The sequence below is a fragment of the Coffea arabica genome, chromosome 9c (genome assembly GCF_036785885.1).
Source record: "Coffea arabica cultivar ET-39 chromosome 9c, Coffea Arabica ET-39 HiFi, whole genome shotgun sequence".
Lineage (NCBI taxonomy): Eukaryota > Viridiplantae > Streptophyta > Magnoliopsida > Gentianales > Rubiaceae > Coffea > Coffea arabica.
Window position 1 is genome coordinate 7,026,497 of NC_092326.1, and position 19,796 is coordinate 7,046,292.

General features: G+C 35.3%; 2 protein-coding genes across 2 annotated transcripts; one reads left to right on the top strand and one right to left on the bottom strand.

The window, feature by feature from the left end:
* Positions 1–2,374: 2,374 nt before the first annotated feature.
* On the bottom strand, positions 2,375–7,801 carry LOC113708371 (cation/H(+) antiporter 15-like). The gene is made up of 4 exons (XM_027230833.2): positions 7,709–7,801; positions 5,377–5,757; positions 4,074–5,075; positions 2,375–3,610 (listed from the first exon to the last, which is right to left on the bottom strand). The coding sequence occupies exons 1-4, from the start codon at positions 7,799–7,801 to the stop codon at positions 2,375–2,377; spliced, it is 2,712 nt and encodes a 903-aa protein (XP_027086634.2).
* On the top strand, positions 7,685–13,920 carry LOC113709145 (uncharacterized protein ycf23-like). The gene is made up of 9 exons (XM_027231899.2): positions 7,685–8,024; positions 9,308–9,373; positions 10,726–10,800; positions 11,661–11,723; positions 11,857–11,916; positions 12,255–12,344; positions 12,429–12,536; positions 13,410–13,532; positions 13,619–13,920. The coding sequence occupies exons 1-9, from the start codon at positions 7,803–7,805 to the stop codon at positions 13,748–13,750; spliced, it is 939 nt and encodes a 312-aa protein (XP_027087700.1). The 5' UTR covers positions 7,685–7,802; the 3' UTR covers positions 13,751–13,920.
* The last annotated feature ends 5,876 nt before the right edge of the window (positions 13,921–19,796 follow it).

The window sequence follows — 19,796 nt, forward strand, 5'->3', positions numbered from 1 at the left end:
CCAAGACAATCATTATTGATAGTATCAATGCCATATTTAAATCACAAATCATATCCCTTCTTAGAAAGTTGTCCAACACTCAACAAATTATGATAAAGGCTTGGCACATAAAAATGTGAGAAATAAAATTAGATTTACCGTTTTTCAAAATAATATCAATTTTTCCTTTCCCAAACATAGGCATCCTTTCATTATTACCAAATTTAATGAAGGATATGAAATATTCATCCAAATCAATAAATATATTTTTTATCGTGACATATATGGCTACTATAATCAGAATTTGAAAACCAATTATTCTTCTTATTTTCTTCCATCCTCGAGGTAGACAAAAAATGGTTACATTCTTTTCACCATTATTCTCTGCTATATTGGTATGCCCAACTTTATTGTCAAAATTGTACCAACACTTTACAATGATCTAATTTTTTGCAATTATGGCACTAAATATTACATTTGCGAGAATTATTATTATTTTCTTATTCACTATTAGGATTATTGTTACCTCCTTGTCCCGCAATTCTTCAATGGTCATAATTGAATCATCTTTTGTTTCCTAAATCATAGTTACCACATGATCAAATTTAGTGGATAAAGTATTAATGGCTTTTTCTATTAGCACCCCATTACTAAATCATGACCATTGAGCTCCATCTCATTTTTTATGTTGATCAACTTGGTCGTTTTTATTTTTTCATGGTGATCAACTCAAATTTCTATTTCAACGTCAGTAGATTATTTTTCAAGATTTTATCAACTTCTTTGTTTGTTTTCGGCAAAATATCCCATGCTTATTTTACAATCTTAGCATTTGCAATTTTTCCAACTATTGAAGCATCAATTGCCTAACGGATTTAAAATAACGCCATACTTCCTTGCCTCTTGGTGCTTGCATCAACATCTGCAGCAATGTCTTACTGAACAGCAAATGGATTTCCATCTGAGTTCTACAAAAACCTGTGATCTTTTCTTAGTGAGTTATGATACTGCACAAGTAATATTAGTTGATGTAGTTGATGCAGTTGATGCATACATGTCTTTTTAATAAACCTAGCTTTGAATACCAAGACGTAAGCCCTCAAAATATTTTATTAAGTGAACAAAGCTAACAGGCAAAGACGGCAATCGGAACGAGCTGCAGGGCTTTGTTAAAATGCAAATTCAATAATGCAAGGAAAGACAAAAGAATTCCTCAGGCCAGAAAATAAGAAACAAAGCAACGGAACTTGTTGGACTTCTTACACAAACGAACCAGGGATATGGTCTCTATTAGGGGTGGGCAAAATTATCCGCTAATCGAAAATCCATTATATCCGATCCGATCCGATTCGAAAATTAGGATATCTGATTTTTATTATTTGATTGGGTCAAAAGAGGGTCGGGTGCCCGCTAAGATGCGGGGCAGGTTAGGGTCATATAATTAAAAACCCGCGGGTACTCGATCCGCCCCGCAAATATATATATATATATATTTATTTATTTATTTATTTTATTTTTATTTTTATACACACACTATAAAATAATAAGAACTAAATAAGTAATTTTATTGAACAAATTGCATTACAAATATGAGAGACTATAGTTTATTTACAAGATTCATTATAGCGGCCATGATCTTATATTTTATAGAAAAAAGTTGAATTAATGTGGAACATATATATTAAAAATTGTGCTACTTATTTCAAACTTTTATTGATTTCGAATTCTTTTAATTTTTTTCCTTTATCTTATATTTTCTTCACAAGCTTTGTTTCTTGATGGGAAACCTTTTTTTAGAAAAAAAAATTATTAAATCTTAAATGAATGTGTAAAATATAAAATTAAATTGGTATAAATCATTTTTTTTAAAATTAAATGATAAATGGGACGGGGCGGGCATTCGCTGACCTGACCCTGTCTTAGCGGTTATCCTATAATCGGGTACCTGTTGATATGCGGAGCGGGTAAGGGTCAAAAAATGGCTGACCCGCAAGGTGCGGGTCGGGTCAGCCAAGTGGTGAATGATGCGGATACCCGACTCACGTCCACCCCTAGTCTCTATATAGACCATCAACTAACAAATCCTATAAGAACTAGATTACCGAATCACACTGGTAATCTAACACCAAAAGTTTCCTAAACAATAAACCTAACAAGAATAGGAAATAGACTTGGTTTAGAATCCTACATTGACCTATGCAAGCACTTAGGACAAGCCATTTTCATACAAAGAAGGATTTGAACTTGGTGAGACACTATCTTTAATGTATTTCTAGTCAGTCCATCTTGGAGAGACACTGTCTTTAATGTGTTTCTGGCCAGTCCATCTTATACCATCCTAATGCTGACCTGAAATCAATCAATTTCAGTCAAGTAGCTTCATCCATATCTTTTTCTATCTTTTATGCCCACGACTTGTGATTGATGAGGACTGGCGACCTTTCTTGGGATTCTTTTCAACATGTTGTTGCACTACCAACACAGAAGTTGTTGACGGGAAATCTGATGATATGAGAAGATCCCCAATTGATCCCAATTCTGGGAAGTCACTCCAGTCATCTAATCCTGACTTTAGAGGGGATGACATTCCAAGTCCTCTTCCTACCACAAATAAATCATAGCTTTCAGCCAAAGATTTTATGATTGAAACAGTTTCTGCCCCATTGTTTGATTCCTTTTCTAAATATGTAACCTTCTCTTTCTCTACTGATTTTTGCCTAAAATCAGAAATGAAATCAGCATCTAGCTGCTTTTCTGTTGCAATATCCACTGTTGCTGAGGCAACCTTACCACCATCTTGTGCAAAATCATGAGGTTCTATATTGCTGGCTGCACTTTCACTGGCTGAAAATTGAATTACTGTTAGTGTTGCCCTCGGATGCCCTGCCATTCGCCAGGCGTAGGTCAGAGCCTCTCTGTCATCATCTCCTCCAATGTATATCATACAAACACGAATTGTCCCATCATCATTGTCGTCCTCTTTCCTGAACGAGATCCCAATGCCACGATCGACAAGAATGCCAACTGAACATGGTGCATTTGCTAGTATATTATCGTTCATGTCTTTGTAGGCAGGGTTCACATCCTCCATTTGGTTGTGGATCGTTTGACGCTTGTGAAAGGGTAAAAGTATGAGGGTGACTCGTTTGTCTTCTGCAATGCTGCAGACATCTTCATGCATCGACCCATAATCAGACATGGCAGTTAGTGGTTGAACTGAGAACATGTTGTTTGCTTCCTCTAACTTCTCGAAGGCCGCAATCACTTGGTCCGTTTGTCCATCGAAGCTGCGGCTACTTTGAGAGCCAAAACCTCCAGGACCATGCTCAATTAGCAAAGCTGTGGTGTGTTTGGCTAATCGAATCAGTTGGACGGCAAACAAGAAAATCGGAGATCTTTTTGTTGCATTAGAAACTTCAAGGAGTGTTATGATCCCTGGAACAGTCTGTAATTCATGAATGCATGCTAGGAGTCGTAGCTCTGCATCTGGCCTCAATTTCTGAAGAGTCCTGTGCTTGCTTGGTAAGAAATGCTTTGTTGGTTTGTAGAGATATCCCAGTATTGGTGATGCTACAACAGTCATCAGAGCAATGGGCAAAATCATCATGGTATATCCCTGTCGGTTCAGAGCCTGGACAGATTTTCAGATTCAGAATACAAAGTTAGGATGCAAAATTACCATATAAAATGCCTCAAGATCCTCTATGACACTTCTTTTGCCAATCCTTATCCTGTTCTCTATTTTCTTGCCAAGTGTGAATATGTTACACCGTATATTGACAATTCTATTGCATGTGTAGTAATAAGTGGCAAGAAAATAGAGTCGGATATAGATTGGCGCTGGAAGTGATCAGATAGAGATTCTGAAGCCATGAAACTCTAATAGTATAAATTTATACTAGGTACGAAATTAGACTTGAACACACAACATCATAGGCATTTGGGGCCACAAAAACTGCAGGTTCAACTTGAGCAGCGAATGCACGGTTTTATTAAACATGCAAATTTGTATCTGCTGTTCTACTTTCACCCACAACCTGCGTACCCCCAAACACAAAAACAAACATAATCTAATTGGAAAAGAGAGGTATTACTAAATGGTCGTATCCCCAATTCAATGCCATTGGTGCAAGAATGCCTTTGGCGTTCATAAGGACACCAAGCGCTATTCCTTCTCTGAAGGGGATCTTGTAGAAGTAGGAAACAGCCAAAGTGGTAATAAGCTTGGGTAGAAAAGACAGAAAAGTCACTTGCAACATCAACGTCCAATCGTTTTTATCATGGATGGTCGAGCTATCAACATGAGTTCTCATTCCAACACTACAATAGAAAAGCGGCAGTAATAGGTCTGAGACAAAACCCTGAAGCACAGTTAAGAATCTGTCCCCAAGAACATCTTTTGGAATGATTAGTCCAAACATAAATGCACCATAAAAGGAGCTAAGGCCACACACATCGGTTAATAAGCCACAGAATAAAACCGTTGTGAGAATAACACAGACAGTAGACTCACTGAACTCTTCTCCTTCTTGAGTTTCTTTAATCACCCATAAAATGGCTGGACGGACCACGAAACAAAAGAAGACTGCTAACAAAACTGCCATCAACAGTGACACGAAGAACAATTGTTTACTACAAGTTATTGCAGAGCTGATGAGGAGAAGTAGCCAGGAAATTACACCATTCACAAGTGCTGAGGACATGGCTACCCTTCCAAATTCAGACTGGAGGAGTTTGTGCTTTACAAGTAAATCACCAACAGGTTGTATGCCTGTGACCGAGAGAACAACACCCCAATAAAGGAATCCCATTTTATAGTTCTGAAGGTATTGTGGGACGCCAAAAATATAGAATGCAGCACCAACAATGAAGGAGAAGAGAGATCCTGATATGCCAATGCTGAGAGCTTTGCGTCCAACTCTGGTTACTGCAGTTATGTCCATCTCTAATCCAAGAAAGAAGACGTGGTAATTGAGGCCTAAACTTGCAACTGTCTCCATCATCATCAGCCGAGGGGTAGCAAATATAGTATCCGAAATGAATTTTTGCAAACCACTAATATGAGAAGTTACAGATGGCCCGATCAATAAACCAGCCTGCAAATGAAATTACTTTGTAAAAGCTTGTCTGGCTTTCCATATTTGAATTTTAACTTAATGCCAAAACAGATAAATGAGATGACTTGACAAAGACAGACTATATCTTATATGCAGTTCAAATTAATAGAGTAAATCAACTCCCAAATCAAATAGAATTCTTTTGCCTAGTTGAGGAAAGGACTCAACAACCTTTTTTCAATTTTTTTTTAGGTGATGAAGCGTTTAGACATCGACCCCTTTAAAACCCCTAAACCACCTGAAAGAGAAAAGCTGATGAAAGCCAGGGCATAAAACTTACCAAAAACTCAGCCACGAAAGGAGGCTGACGGAGAGGTTTTGCAATCACGAGGAGGAGGCGGGTGACGGATGTGACAATAACGAGTTGCATAACAAACATAGGTAGCTTTTGGTTCAAGGGATTGATATCTGTCCATACACCACGGTCTATGGTTGCTTTGGTCAGGTAACAGCTTTGACTCTGCCCTTCTTTTGAACTAATAATACCATCCAGAGAATAAGTTTGTGGATTGTTCAAGAAATTCTTGTTAGGCATTTTGATTTTTGTTCTGAAGCTGCGTAGATGATGTTCAATGCCGCCACCACCACCAACAGTACCACCACTTCTTCCTCGGCCTTGCCGGCTCCGCCTCTGCCACGGTGAAGACAACTGAAGCTGCTTCTAAGGAGAACAAGACAATGGCATAGCAAGAATTATGGGAAAGAAAGAAAATTTCATCTCTTGATGACTCTTGCGACCTTCTAAACCATATATTCGTCATTGTTTCTTTTGTTGAAAATTCAAGCGAGGATTTAGGACAACATTCAAATGTATGGTTTTCCGCTTCATTTGGGGACATGACAGTCTTAGCACTATTTTGTTGATGACTCTGTGATCATTATCGTGACATGCATATATAGACACAGTTTTGATCACAAAAGTCTTAGGTAGTCCAAGCAGCGTATCATTTATGTCTTTGTGATTCACTAATTAACAATTTATCATTTTGCTTCTTTCTTTATTAATTTTGTAAAATCCGCTAACCTTTCTAAATCTCTATAGAATTTCTCTCCCAATTTTGTCAAGGAAATTGTGATGGGCCATTTTGTTCCACCAAAAAAAATTGTTCCATGAGAACAATGATCATTTATATAAGTCGATAATTACACACACATATATGGAATTGAAGGTTTATTCTTCAGCATTGAATCATAAAAGCTTATAAAACTGCTACCAAGTAATCCGGTTTATGCACCGAAATATGAACAGATTAAAAATTCTGAAATTGAATTTTTCAAGCAACTTTGGAATATAGTTCCTTCGCGTGATAGACCTGTTTAGTTCTAGCATCTAGTGGAATACTAGAACCTTGGTTTGGTTCATTTTTCGTTTATGCTTAGTCAAAATTTTTAGGGAAAAAACCTTTAATAGAGCACTATCTATTTTATCCATAAAAATCAAATATTTTTCTAAACTAAGGCAAATAAAAACTTCATATTTAGCATGCGTATCATTATGATTTATCAAACACAAAAATATATTTGGGAGGGAGATGAATTGGATGGTTTAAGGGAGAAAGTGTACATGAGAGGTTTCAAATTTAAATATTCACGCTTAAACTAAGTGCAAAAATGGATGAGCTACAAGGAAATAACTTGAATAATTCTCATTAAACCCAGATTTCAGTTTTAACCTATTGTTTGAAATTATTCACACGCAAGATGTGCTTTATCATAAAGCCTTTATGTAAGATTTTTTTTATTCAAGTTTGCTTTAGATTCCAATGGCAACTGGCGGGCCACATTAACTTTTAGTTATTTAAGTGTGTGAAATTTTTATTTGTAGACCATATTCACCATTTAATTCTTGTAAAACTCCCTCTATTTACTTTGCCTCATAAATTTTTCTACTCCCTTTTCGTAAAATTTAAAAGTTTATAATAATTACTTTCCAATCAAAGATTTGATATCACTTTATGAAGTAAAAGTTCCTAAAAATTTGATGCCAAACACATAATTTATTCTTCATGAATAATCCAAGAAATATTTTATTTATTTATATATAGAATTTAGGGGAATGATATTGCACTACCCAAAAAATTTCTATCATCCAAGCACAACCTAAAGGCTTTTACTCAATAAAATTATAAAAAAAATTAGGGGGAGTTTTATTTGCTCTGCCTAAATGATTTCTTGCACACATTTTCAATATTTTTATAAGGCCAAATAACAAGTATGAATAACAGACAAAAATATTATCAATGTGAAAGGAAAAACTACATAAACAATTGTGACGCCAGTTTTACGAAATCGTAGTTAACAACCAAGAAATAACCTAAAATAAAATTCACACCTTTTTTTCTTCTACAATTTATTTTCTTCAAATTAACTTTTACATCGGCACATATATAGATTGTTGCATGAATAAATTCTATAGTCAATCTTCCTCCTTTTAGGGAGGAAGAATATTAGAACCTGTTTGAATTGTGAGTTTTCATAGTAAATTTTTTAAAATATTTTATGTCATATATTTTATTTTTTATTATTTTATATATATCACGTCACTTTTGATTTTTTTTTGGCAGAAAACTAGAAAAAACGAAGCATCTTATCTATTGGGAGACTGAACAAACAGTCGTCCCCTTCATGCTGGTGCTCTTATCCCTCAAAACTTCCCTGAGGTCCCTCCAAAAGCACACCCACACGCACTGAAATCTGAATAGCATTATGAGTTGCTGCAGTTGTTCACCCGTTTCAACCACACCCAAAACCCATTTTAAACCCGGGAAAAACCCATTTCTTGTTGGTGATTCTCTTTTCCCCAGAAGCATTATTTCGTTATCTACATCTAGAAGAAGAACTTCAGCTGCCAAAATATCGATAAAGGCTGTGCTTTCACCGTCCAAAGAGGCAGTTTTGAGAGACTTTCATGAAAGAAACGCTTTAAAGGTATTGTATCTAATCCAGCTATAAGAGTAAGACGTTTTAGCTTTGCACATCATTTTCTCCAATAATTAGGATTCTTGGTCAGTGATATTTTGAGAAAATAATTTTCAGACACGCTTTTCAATTACTTTTTTGCCGCATTAACACGTTTATCTAAGGTAACACTGCATGCTTATCTGCAAAAAATCTTATTTCTGAAAACTCTTGTAAAAAGATGTCATCCAAGACTTAACTGGAATAATTAAAGCTTAAATCTAAAGCCTTACAATCATAGTTATTAAATCCGGCCCGGAGGGAACCCGCGAAAGAGGTGGGTGAACGGGTTACTGGTTCAACCAATTGGTGAGTGGTTCAATCAGTAGGTCACGAAATATATTTAAATATTATGTTTCATAATTTTTGATATGGTTAAAACTATAATAAATTATGTCATAGTAAATGCTCAATTAGTCTAATTTATTATAGAATCATTAATTCTTATAAGAATTAACAAAACCTAAATGCAATTAGTAATCCATCAAATTTCAAGAATAAAATTTTATCTAAGTATAATTATCTAGTTTATTTATGAATTTTAAATGCAAAGAATTATTAGGAACAATATTTGCCTTTAGAATGAATTATGTGATATGTTATTTTTTAAATTCATTTCATAATTTATAGAGTCTGGGGAGTAATAAAATTTATTAAAAGATTCCAAATAAATTATGTTTTGGAAAATTAAAATAAGAATAAGTCTAATATACAATATAAAAAAAGACTAAATGTTAAACAAGTGAGCTGTTGGTGCAGCGGTTGTTGCATTTCCTTCAATACAAGAGGTCGTTGGTTTGAAGCTTCACTCCAGCACCTTCTAAACATTTTTAACATGCAAACTCGGTTTCCTATAAAACCGGACTGTTCTCCGGGTTTGACCGGTTGAACCGTCGGTCCGTTGAAAAGTTAACGGTTTAGTTGTCAAAACGATTCAATTAGCTAATCGGCCCGGCTCAATGGCCGGTTCACCGGGTTGACTGGTCGAACCGCCGGGCCGGACCGAGTTTAATAACTATGCTTACAATCAAATTACTATGTTATTTATTTGTCTGCTGAGATATTCAATGTCATAATATTTAGAATGGATTAAAGCCAATTTATATTAATGAAATAAGCATCATGAAAAGAAATGTCTTGTTTTCTTCTTTTATATATGTATGCATAGATATGGATATTTTGTTAATTTTGTTGTAAGGGGCAGATTATGTTCTTGCGCTTTGTTTGAGGTGGTTATTTTCTTCTCTTTCCAGATAATTTCAGGCTTACAGAATTTCAACAGAGAAAATGTTGCTTCTGTTGTTACTGCAGCAGAGAAGGTTTGTAGCATTACTATCAGTTCTGTTTAAGCTGTGTGTGAATGAATGGGATACACTGAACTTGCATCTCATTTGGTGTGCTAATGTGTTCTTTGGATGACCAAGGTGTTTACAAATACTTCTGGTGGAATTGTTTATTGACCAGTATGATACATTTTCAACATATGGAAATTTCATAATTTAGAGCTTTTATCTTGCTCAGAGGTTAAATGGTGTAGTAATACGAAAGAAGAAATTCTGCCAATCAACAGATAGTGTTTTGACCTAGGATGATCCTCATATTCTTGTTAAAATCTATTAGGGGATTAACGATTTAGATTAACAGAATTTTGTGTAGTTCTGTCTTGCTTGATCAGATATATGCTTTGGATATTTTAATTTGATCAACTCGTTGATTTTGTTTCACCTACAGTAATGGCCAATTAGCTAACGAAATTTGTAAGGTTTATCTGATGATGTTTGCGTAGTTTGTTTTCCTATCTTAACACCAGCTACTGCACAAAATGGACTGAACTGTTGAATCATCTGTTTTATAGCCTGAACTATGGTCTTTCCAATTGGTCTAAATGCCTTTTTCCCCTTGTAACATTATTTTCTTGTTTAAACCAAGCAGATCAATAACTGTATTACTTGTCTTTTCTTGAAAATTTTTGTTTTCTGTTGCCTTTTGTTATCTACTCTGTACTTCAATTCACAATTTATGTGCTTAGATGAAAATGTTACTTATTTACATTTCATCAGCCAGAAAATTAACAAGCAGAATCAAGAATCTGATGCTGACAGAAAGATGGTTGAACATGGCAATTGGACTGACAGAAAGAAGGGTGAACGTGAAGATTATATTGCCACAGTTGACTGTCCACTAGAACTATGCAGGATGTGTGTGTGTGTATATATAGATAAATACATACAAACATACATGTGTGTGTGTATATACATGCGTGTGATATATATATATATGGTGATGGAAACCTCAAAACCACCCAAGGATAATCCATTCTCAAAGTAAAGTTTGGAACTTAGTTCTATAAGAAACTGCTTGAAATAACTTTAATTGGTCCAACTTAATAGATGACGAGCATACTTATACTCCATACTCAAGATACCTGACCAATCGCAACCAATGTTAAACAAAAATCACCTATACTCCCTCTAAGATATGATGATAGGTAACAGGATAACTGATCAGTTCATCATCAAAACAGAAAGAAGAAAAGCTTGAGCTCTTGTTTAGCTGCAATCATTAAAGTCTGTGATTTGGTGTGACATTCCCCTAAGTTGAATTTTTCTGATGCAAGTTCCTTTTTTAATCACTGCATTTCACATTTCTTTTTCTCCCATTGATGAAACAGGGTGGAGCAACTCATGTAGATATAGCTTGTGACCCAGACTTGGTGAAGCTTGCAACTAGCTTGACTTCCATCCCGGTAAACTTTAAGCATATAGTCCAGATCTAGCATTATATCAAGTCATCATTTGAGAGGAGAAAAGTGTATTTGATGATATAGTTTACAGCATCTGTTTGGCTCCCAGTTTTTAAGATATGGTAGCTACTGGGAATGCAGAAACTGAAATCTATTGATGTTTATAGTTCCAAGACTTTGGAGCTTTCATCTTTGATTGTTTTACAACATTCTTAGATTTTCAGTCAAAGTAAATTTTAAAACTCACTATTTAGGATGTTTAACTTCATGTAAGTTTGTAGAAATCTTACACATCAAAGATAATATGGTTGGAGCTGTAAATTTTGGATTTCAGTAATAAAGAAATTGTACACATAACAATGCCAATAAACTGAATGTTGGATTTGAGTAATAGAGAAATCTATCGATGCTTATATTTCCAAGAATTTTGAGCTTTCATGTTTGAACATTTTGCTACATTCTTAGATACTCGGTCAAAGCCCATTTTGTTTTTGGCTTTCATGTTTGAACATTTTGCTACATTCCTAGATACTCGGTCAAAGCTATTTTAAAACTTACTCATTTAGCATGTTTAACTTCATCTAAGTTTGTGCAAACCTTTCGCAAGACAATGATAATATGGTTGAAGCTGTGGATTTTCTTGTTTAGGGATATTAACACATCTATTCTAGACATTATGGTAATCCAGCGGTTATCCTTTTTCTACTTCTAACCATTGAGCCCTTGTTATGATGCATATAAGTCAATACTTCGGAGTTCTAAAGTGTTCTTGCTTAGATGTCTGCCTATTGACTAACTAGATAGCTTTACTTACTTGGAACCTATATTTGGAGAATGTAAATAGCTTTATCCTGTATTTGTAGGTTTGTGTTTCTTCCGTGGATCCTGCAGCATTTCCCATTGCTGTTGAAGCAGGAGCTTCAATGGTTAGACAATATTTTCTTTTTATTCTAAACGTGTTGGCCTGTGCTAATACATACTTCTATAGCATTTTGTAAAAATATCACTATCTTGTAACAGTTTCAGAGTTGAGTACTAAAAGATATCTTTATTTTCTAGGTGGAGATTGGTAACTATGACTCCTTCTATGAAATGGGCTTGACTTTCTCACCAGAGCAGGTACAAATAAACCTTGGGACATTGTATGAAAATGTAGTTAAGTTGAAGGACGCTTTAAAATGGAAGTGCTAAAATATAACCTAAACTTGCAAAGCCAGGGATTTAATGAGATAAGAATAGAGAAATATCCAAGCATGATAGCAGATGGTATTTGTCTCTATGGATTTCCATGAACGTATACGTTTTAATAATTTGTGGGACTTCTGCAGAAATGGGTCTGACCAAATTTTCTCTTGATCCTATTCCAAGAAAAAACTAGCATTAGGTAGCTCATTTTGGTTGAAGAGCATTCATTGATGCTTCCACATTGTTTCTTATATTACTATTCGTGTATACAGATTTTAGATCTGGCAAAGGAGACTAGAAGGATTCTTCCATCAGTGCCATTGTCAGTCACTGTACCTCACTCACTGAGCCTTCCTGATCAGGTGAATATTGGTATCTATCAAGCAAAGATGTCAAATCAACTTGGAAAAATTTTCTAAAACACATTCTGACTTGACAATGAACAGGTCAAGCTAGCTGAGCAGTTGGAGAATGAAGGTGTGGACATCATACAAACTGAAGGAGGAAAATGTTCTAGTCCTTCCAAGGCTGGAATACTTGGTCTAATAGAAAAGGTACGGTACTTCAATACACTAGTTAACATATACAAGCATCGACATAACCAGATATTTAGGGACTTTAGGCTTTCGATAGGGCCCGCAGAATCTAAGCGGCAATAGCTGATAAAGTCAATCAGTGTGGTTTGGATCTACATTCATATCTTCAGGAGTCGATCTTGATGACCTTTGGTCGTGATAAAGTCAATCTTTCTGTACAAAGCTTCTGGTGATCAGCATACCATGGAACTTTTAATTCCAAATCTGTGAAAATCTTGCAGTATTTGGTGGCATTTTTTGAGCTGTTGCATCACTGACTATGCTTGGCATTTACTTTTCCATCTTATCATTTACTATCAACTCTTTGAAGTGAAAGAGTCCTTGCACATGCCCATTTTAATTAAAAGTTGGTACTAACAGGTTTGCAGATTTGGGAAAGCAACAATCTATGTTTCATTTTTGAGCTGCAATAATCCAATTTACTCAAACTCTTCACTTTGTATTGACATACATGTGTCAGATCTTTCATTTTGCACTAGTATACCGGTGTCCAAGGGACTCCCATACCAGAGTCTGAGTAACTTAGGCAACAATATTGACAGAGATCTCTTAACACAATTGTTTACCTAGTTAGGCACTTGCTCTAGCAATCTGCATTTTGCTCGTTTCCCATCAGTTTCAAAGTTGACTTTCCTGTTTGTTCTTTAGGCTCGTCAGAAAAACACTAACTCCTTAAAATGTGCTCATGTTCATCATACTAAACACCTAATGTGGATTGGTTCAACTATTTTCTTCTAATCTCTTGGAAACATTGTTAAAATTCATAAATTCTGTATATTTTTACTAAATTGAAATGTGTGCTAACTTATTTCTGTTTCGTTTACCTCTTAGGCAACCCCTACATTAGCAGCAGCATATTCTATTTCACATGCAGTAAAGATACCTGTTATGTGTTCATCAGGACTTAGTGCTGTCACTGCCCCCATGGCAATCACAGCTGGAGCTGCTGGCGTGGTATGCTTTCAGACTTGAATAATTATTGTTATTTTTTAAGTCATGCAAAGGAAATTGCTAAACTTCTTGTCTTAATCCAAATGCAGGGGGTAGGCTCAGCAGTTAACAAGCTAAATGATGTGGTAGCTATGATTGCAGAGGTCAAAAGTATTGCTGAATCTCTGAGTAATCTGAGCAAGAAAAAACTTGCGTTGGACGGGAGAACTCTAAGACTGTAAATCTCTGCATTTACAAAAATATATAAACGGTTTCTGGGCGATATATGATTGTTATAAAAAAAAAATAATTCCACGTGTGAAATAATTTGTTTTAATTTAGTTATGGCTTTTTCATATTTACCCAAAAACTCAACGTGGACATCCTCCTAGATCAATCAAATTCTGCAAAACATATATGTTTAGATATATGCAAACTGTGCTTGGAAAAGTATCAAGTATCTGCATAAACATTGAGGTATGATTTAACATACTGGCCGCCATAATCTTTCATATTTCCTGCTGAGCTGTACTTGCCATGATGACACGCATATGATGAACAATAGGATGTTGAAACAGAATGACTGTTGTGGAATCCTCCCCCAATTTGGGACACATCTCAGGCACGGCACAGAACCTCGGCTTCCTCCCTCCACCTTGGCTCGTTCAAAAGGGATTCTCAGCATCCCATCCCCCTAGCTTAGGGTGCGTTTTTCGAGGTTAGTCAGCCTCGACTAACCTCACTGACATAATGGGATAACCTGATTTGTCCAGGGAATCTTCTGTTCTATGTCAGAGCTAAGGGTGGCAATGGGACGGACCCGCCCCGTCCTCACCCTGCCCTGCTTCTCCCACGAGGGCATCCGTGAAGTTACAAAAATTTTGTTATATAATTTCATTATAATTAAATTTTAGTAAATAATCAAGTACTAAAATATTAACACATCATCAAATTATTATTCATTGTAACTTTACAATTGAAATTCATAAAAATAATTAAATAAAAATTATTTGAATACAATTCATAACCCCTTGCCACTATAAATACCTCCTCTCGTTCACTAATGAGGCAATAATTTTTCCGTTCGCTGGCTCAGTACTCTCCTTGCTTCGGTACTAACTTAAGCATCGGAGCGGTCCGGGACTCATCCCTGCCTCTTCTTTGCTTTGCTTTCTTCTGTTGTTGCAAGCACCGGACTTTAAAGAGATCTTGCCGAGACATTAGTTCAACAATGACTGAGACAGTTCCATGCACAAATAAAGAGAATAGCTGTTCACTGAAACAATTCCCAGGATAAGGTACCAATGAATTGGTAATGTTCAAACATATGATTGTATCAAATCTTTGGATTTCAATTCACCTCTTCAAGTTACTTGACCGGCAGTCCGAGTGGGTATAGTTTTAACAAAATCAACTCAAGGGATGAAGGGCAAGTGATTCCCTGTTATAGGGGATTTAATTATGCCCCCATTTCACTAGCACAAGTTGCAGGATGAGGATGAACTCGGGATCACCCAAAATCTGTAAAAACAAGCTTCAACGATGCGAGGAGTGGACTGGGCGGTTGTTTTAAAAATCGGTGCTGCAATGTTTTATGTACTCATAGCATGTTAAGAAAACTTTGAAAAAAAAAATGTTAAGAAAACCAAGTTATGGATGAACAGGTTCACAGTTACCAAAGCCTAAACCATACCAACTTGGGTGACTCCCCTGCCCTAATTTTGACTATGAATGCAATTTGCAACCAAAACCCCACTACCTGTAAGGGATAATTTATGGAATTTTTGTAAATAATTTTGCAATGTCTGTACATGTTCAAGTACATACCAAATTCCTATGCAGCATGGACACATGCTCAACTATGAACATATTCGATTCAGTATTTCCAACCGGTAATCTTGCGTTGATGGCCACTAGAGGATGTCGAAGCTCCTTTTTACCCCTTTTATGCCGTATGTGGTGCTTAGATGGGGTATAAGGTAAATTGCCAATTCCTCCAATCATGCTGTATAAACAATATTCAAGATAATTTTTATCAACATCCCGACATGCATGCCTAGCTGCTATTTTTTTTTTTTTTTTGGACACGACAAATTCTACCAATAATTTCAGAAACCTGATAATTTCACTTGGTTCCCCTAAAGTTTCAAAAATTACACGTACCTCCCTTATCCATTTAAAATGACAATACTAACTTTAATACTTTAATAAAACCCTTTTGTTGCCATGTTTAAACAAAGGATGCATTTTATAATTTTTTTCCTTTTTCCTTCTTATTCATTTCTCTTATATTTCATTAGAAGCATAGAAGAATTATCAAGATTGTCCTTCATATCTATCCAAATCAAACGTTAAACTAGTAATATTTTTTTATAACTTTTAACATCATCCATCTTTTTTGTAACTCTTTTTTATATCAAAATCAAGAATAAATCAACAAGAATTAAAAAAAATAACCCAAAATCACTACCAAACTATGGTAGCTCTATCACTAAGCCAATCCAAAAATGTTTATTAAAAAATAGTCAACAAACTTTATAAAAAAAAAAAAAGATAACACTTTCTTCTCTATTTTAAAAAGAATCTATATCCCCCAATAAGGTTCTATAAAAAAAAAAACCTATTATAGCAATAGACTTATTGTTATAGTTGATTTTTAAATAACAAATATTTTTATGAAGAACTTGACCCTCTTTTTTTATAATTGTGCTAAATTACTGTACAATTGTTTAGAAAATAAATTAAACTTTATAAAATAAGGGCATTTCAGGATATTCATTAAATTTTTTACTCGATTTTAAATTTTGGTTACTAAAATATCAAATCAAGAGAGGTGAATGTACTTTTTAAAATGTCAAAGGAACTAAATGAAATAGCTAAAAACCTAAGGGGAGGTTTATGAAATTATTCCTTAATTCTATTCTAGACCTACTCCTATTCTACACTAAGGGGAAGGGGTAGACCGTCACAGGACTAGACGAGTGCCTTTGGAGCCGTTGGTGAAATTTTCAAAAAATTCTAGATAAGAATACAGTCAACAGATTCAATTCTTTGAAGCAACTCTCCATGGTGGCCAACTATTCTCCAAGCTTCCATTAAGGGGCAAGAAATGTCAGTCCATGTGTTTATGAATGATGTAATATCTTGTAAACAAGTTGTAATTTATTATTAAAGCTAGTTTCATAGAGCATTAATAGCCATGCAACAATGGTGCGTTGACACTGAAAAGTTTCTGACAACTAAGTTGGTTGGCTGCAAAATTAATGCCGGGCTGGAATTGACCCGGTCAAAACGAAAAATAGTAGAGGGTTAGGGTAGAAAAACTACGGGTTTAAGTGGTATTGGGTCCTGTGGGACGCACGAGAAAGTGGGATTGAAAATTTTTTTTCTTGTTTCTCAACATAAGGAATGCAAACTAAGGCTACTCTAGGACTAAAAGAGCTAGAATTTGGCAAGTAATGGACAAACAAAGCAAGTGTTTTAGGAATATGAAAAAAAAAAACTAAAATTCTAATTTACTCTGTATGTGTGTTATTCAAATCTTGGGATCGGTTGAGTTTAGGTCCAATTTGAGCAACTGAAATAGAAATGGAACCTAGCGTTCAAACAAGAGCGTATGTCTGTGATGCTCAAAACACGGTCAAGCTTAATCAACCATTAAAAAAATAAAAATTTAATTGAGCATTGCACACATACACATATATACATACATACTGTGACGACCTCACCTCTCCCTAGGGCGTATCCCAAAATTTAGCGAATTGCCCGCCTAACTCTCGTCAGAGCTCACTCACACAGTTTCAAAGATAAATTATAACGTCGAAAGTAAAAGAAGCAGCAGTTCCCAAACTTAAAATGTATATTTACACACGTAACTATTTCAAATATCCATACATACCCAAATGTAACAAAAGATTCAAATTCTAGTTGAACTCCTAACCCTAATTGAGAGCACTAATGCTGTTACAAATACAATGGTCAAAAAGGTCTAGACAAAATCAGTCAGTCCCTGCCTCATGCCCATGCTCACACCCCCTGTAAGGAAAACAAAACTAATAGGGTGAGTTAAAACTCAGTGAGGTTCCAAAACATCATGCAAAACCGGTCGCAAGTTGACCATTATATAAAACTTGAAATCTCAAAGTGGGTGAGCGCAAAAGTTCATGAAAGTAAGCAATAGCACTGCCAGTAATAAGTTAATTAAGTATTCGACACTTCCAGGTATAAGGATACAATTAGCTATTGCAAGCTAATTCGGCCGCAGCTTGTCGAGAAACAGTTGACACTCCGTCAACTCTCAAAGTATTGTAACAAGTCTAGTAGAGCATCACTTAACTCCAATCTCTATCTATCAATCAAACCTCCTACCGGACTCGAACTTCAACATTAACAGTGGTAGTAATACTCGAGTATATTGAATCCAGTGGTCCATATCCAGTGGATTACACAATAAATAATAAACAGTACCTATGGTTCGCCAGTCTGCTCGACCAAACCCTTGTTGGCTCGATTCGACCAACTAACCAATAGGGTTGGGATCCGAGAAAGTATTCAAGTCATACACATATACATCAAACCATTTGTGACCAGTGTACAATAATTAGTCAAATTATGGTAAGTGCGATAAAGTACACCCTTGCCCAACCAAACAAGTCAAGTACTGTCCAATCACATTAAGAAAGCATTGCATTCAAGTATCAAGTTCAGTCATACAGTTGGAGACACTCACCAATGATTCACTGCTTATCAAAATCAAGCTCAGGTCCAACCCTCTGGCCAGAGTCAAAATCTGCGATAAAATGTCGTATAACAACATGTAATTAAATAGGGTTTCAAAATATACGACCTTCGCTTATTAATATTAAGAAAAAATCAAGTAAATAGAACTCATTTAAATAGTAATCATAATGCTTGATAAACCCTGAAAAATACATGCCCGCTCTTTTGGATTTTGGTAAAGAAACGATTGAAACTTTTAAGTTTATAACTTGATATATGCAACTGGAAAATCTTGTTTAAAGTGGCCATTACTTTCTCCTTGAAAAATATATAGTTTTTGGCAAAATTTCAACTTACATATCACTACCAAGGTCAATTCAAACATTTCTAAGCAAGCTAAGTCCAAATCGATCACAAATCACACCTCCATGTTCACTTTCAGTCACTTATTCTACAAGAAATGAAATGGATAGCAACTCCCCTGTTTTTCTTTAATATTTTCCTCCAATCCCAAAGCTGGATTTCATGTCAAAACTACCCAAAACAACTCCACAAGTTATAGGTTATTTAAGGGTTCTTATGTCTTGGCTATAAAACCAACTAATTTAGGCTTATCTCTAGCATCTAAACATAATATATCTAAGTTGAAAATTTCAAACTCTAAGCTGGAAATTTGGAACTAAAGCTAGAAAATCCTTATTTGGAAGCTAAAAGTCATATTAAAACTAAAAATCTTCATATAAACACTCTCAAGTCCATATCAAAGCTAGACATCATCACTTTATGGTTGGAAAATATAAATCAAAGTTGGAAAATTCCACTTCACAAATCCATGACATCTTCCATAAAACTTCTATATTCAAGTCATCTATCCAATAAAATGCAAGATAAGAAAGAGAATAAAGTTAGTTAGCTTCATACCTTCAAACCCTTATAGGAAAATGCAAAAAACAAAGGTTGCCAATCCAAAATCACTCCACCTCAAGCTTCCTTGTCACCTTGTTGCACCTTTCTATGGATTGATTTAGGGTTTTAGGTTGATTTCTCTCCAAAGCAACCAAGAATCAAGATGAAAAATTGAAGGCTTTCCTCTCCTTTTTCCTCTCTTGAGTTTGGCCAAAGAAGGAAGAAAAATGAAGGGATTTTGAGGAAAATTTACAAGATAAAGACTAGAGAAATCTTTGGTCAAAGTTGGCTTGATTGCCAACACTTATCATCCAACGGTTTCCTTGTTTTTTTTCTAAATTTCGGCCAGCATGCTAAAAAAATATGGGGAAGGAAACTAAAAGAAAAACAAGAAGATTAAGAAAAGAAAATCTTGGTCAAGTAGTGTCTCTAATCGGTAACAAGCGGTGCGAGTTGGCTTGTGTTGTAACTTATGTGTCACTAACTTACTCTTAACACTTTTTAATCATGTAATTCCTCTTACTTAACACCCGCTCTTATCCACCAAATTTAATAAACACACCTCATCAATTGATCACACTACCATAATGCACCATAAAACCTAGCATGCACCAAACTATAAAAGTAAAAGTAAACTCTAGACTCTATCGTTAAAAATAGTTA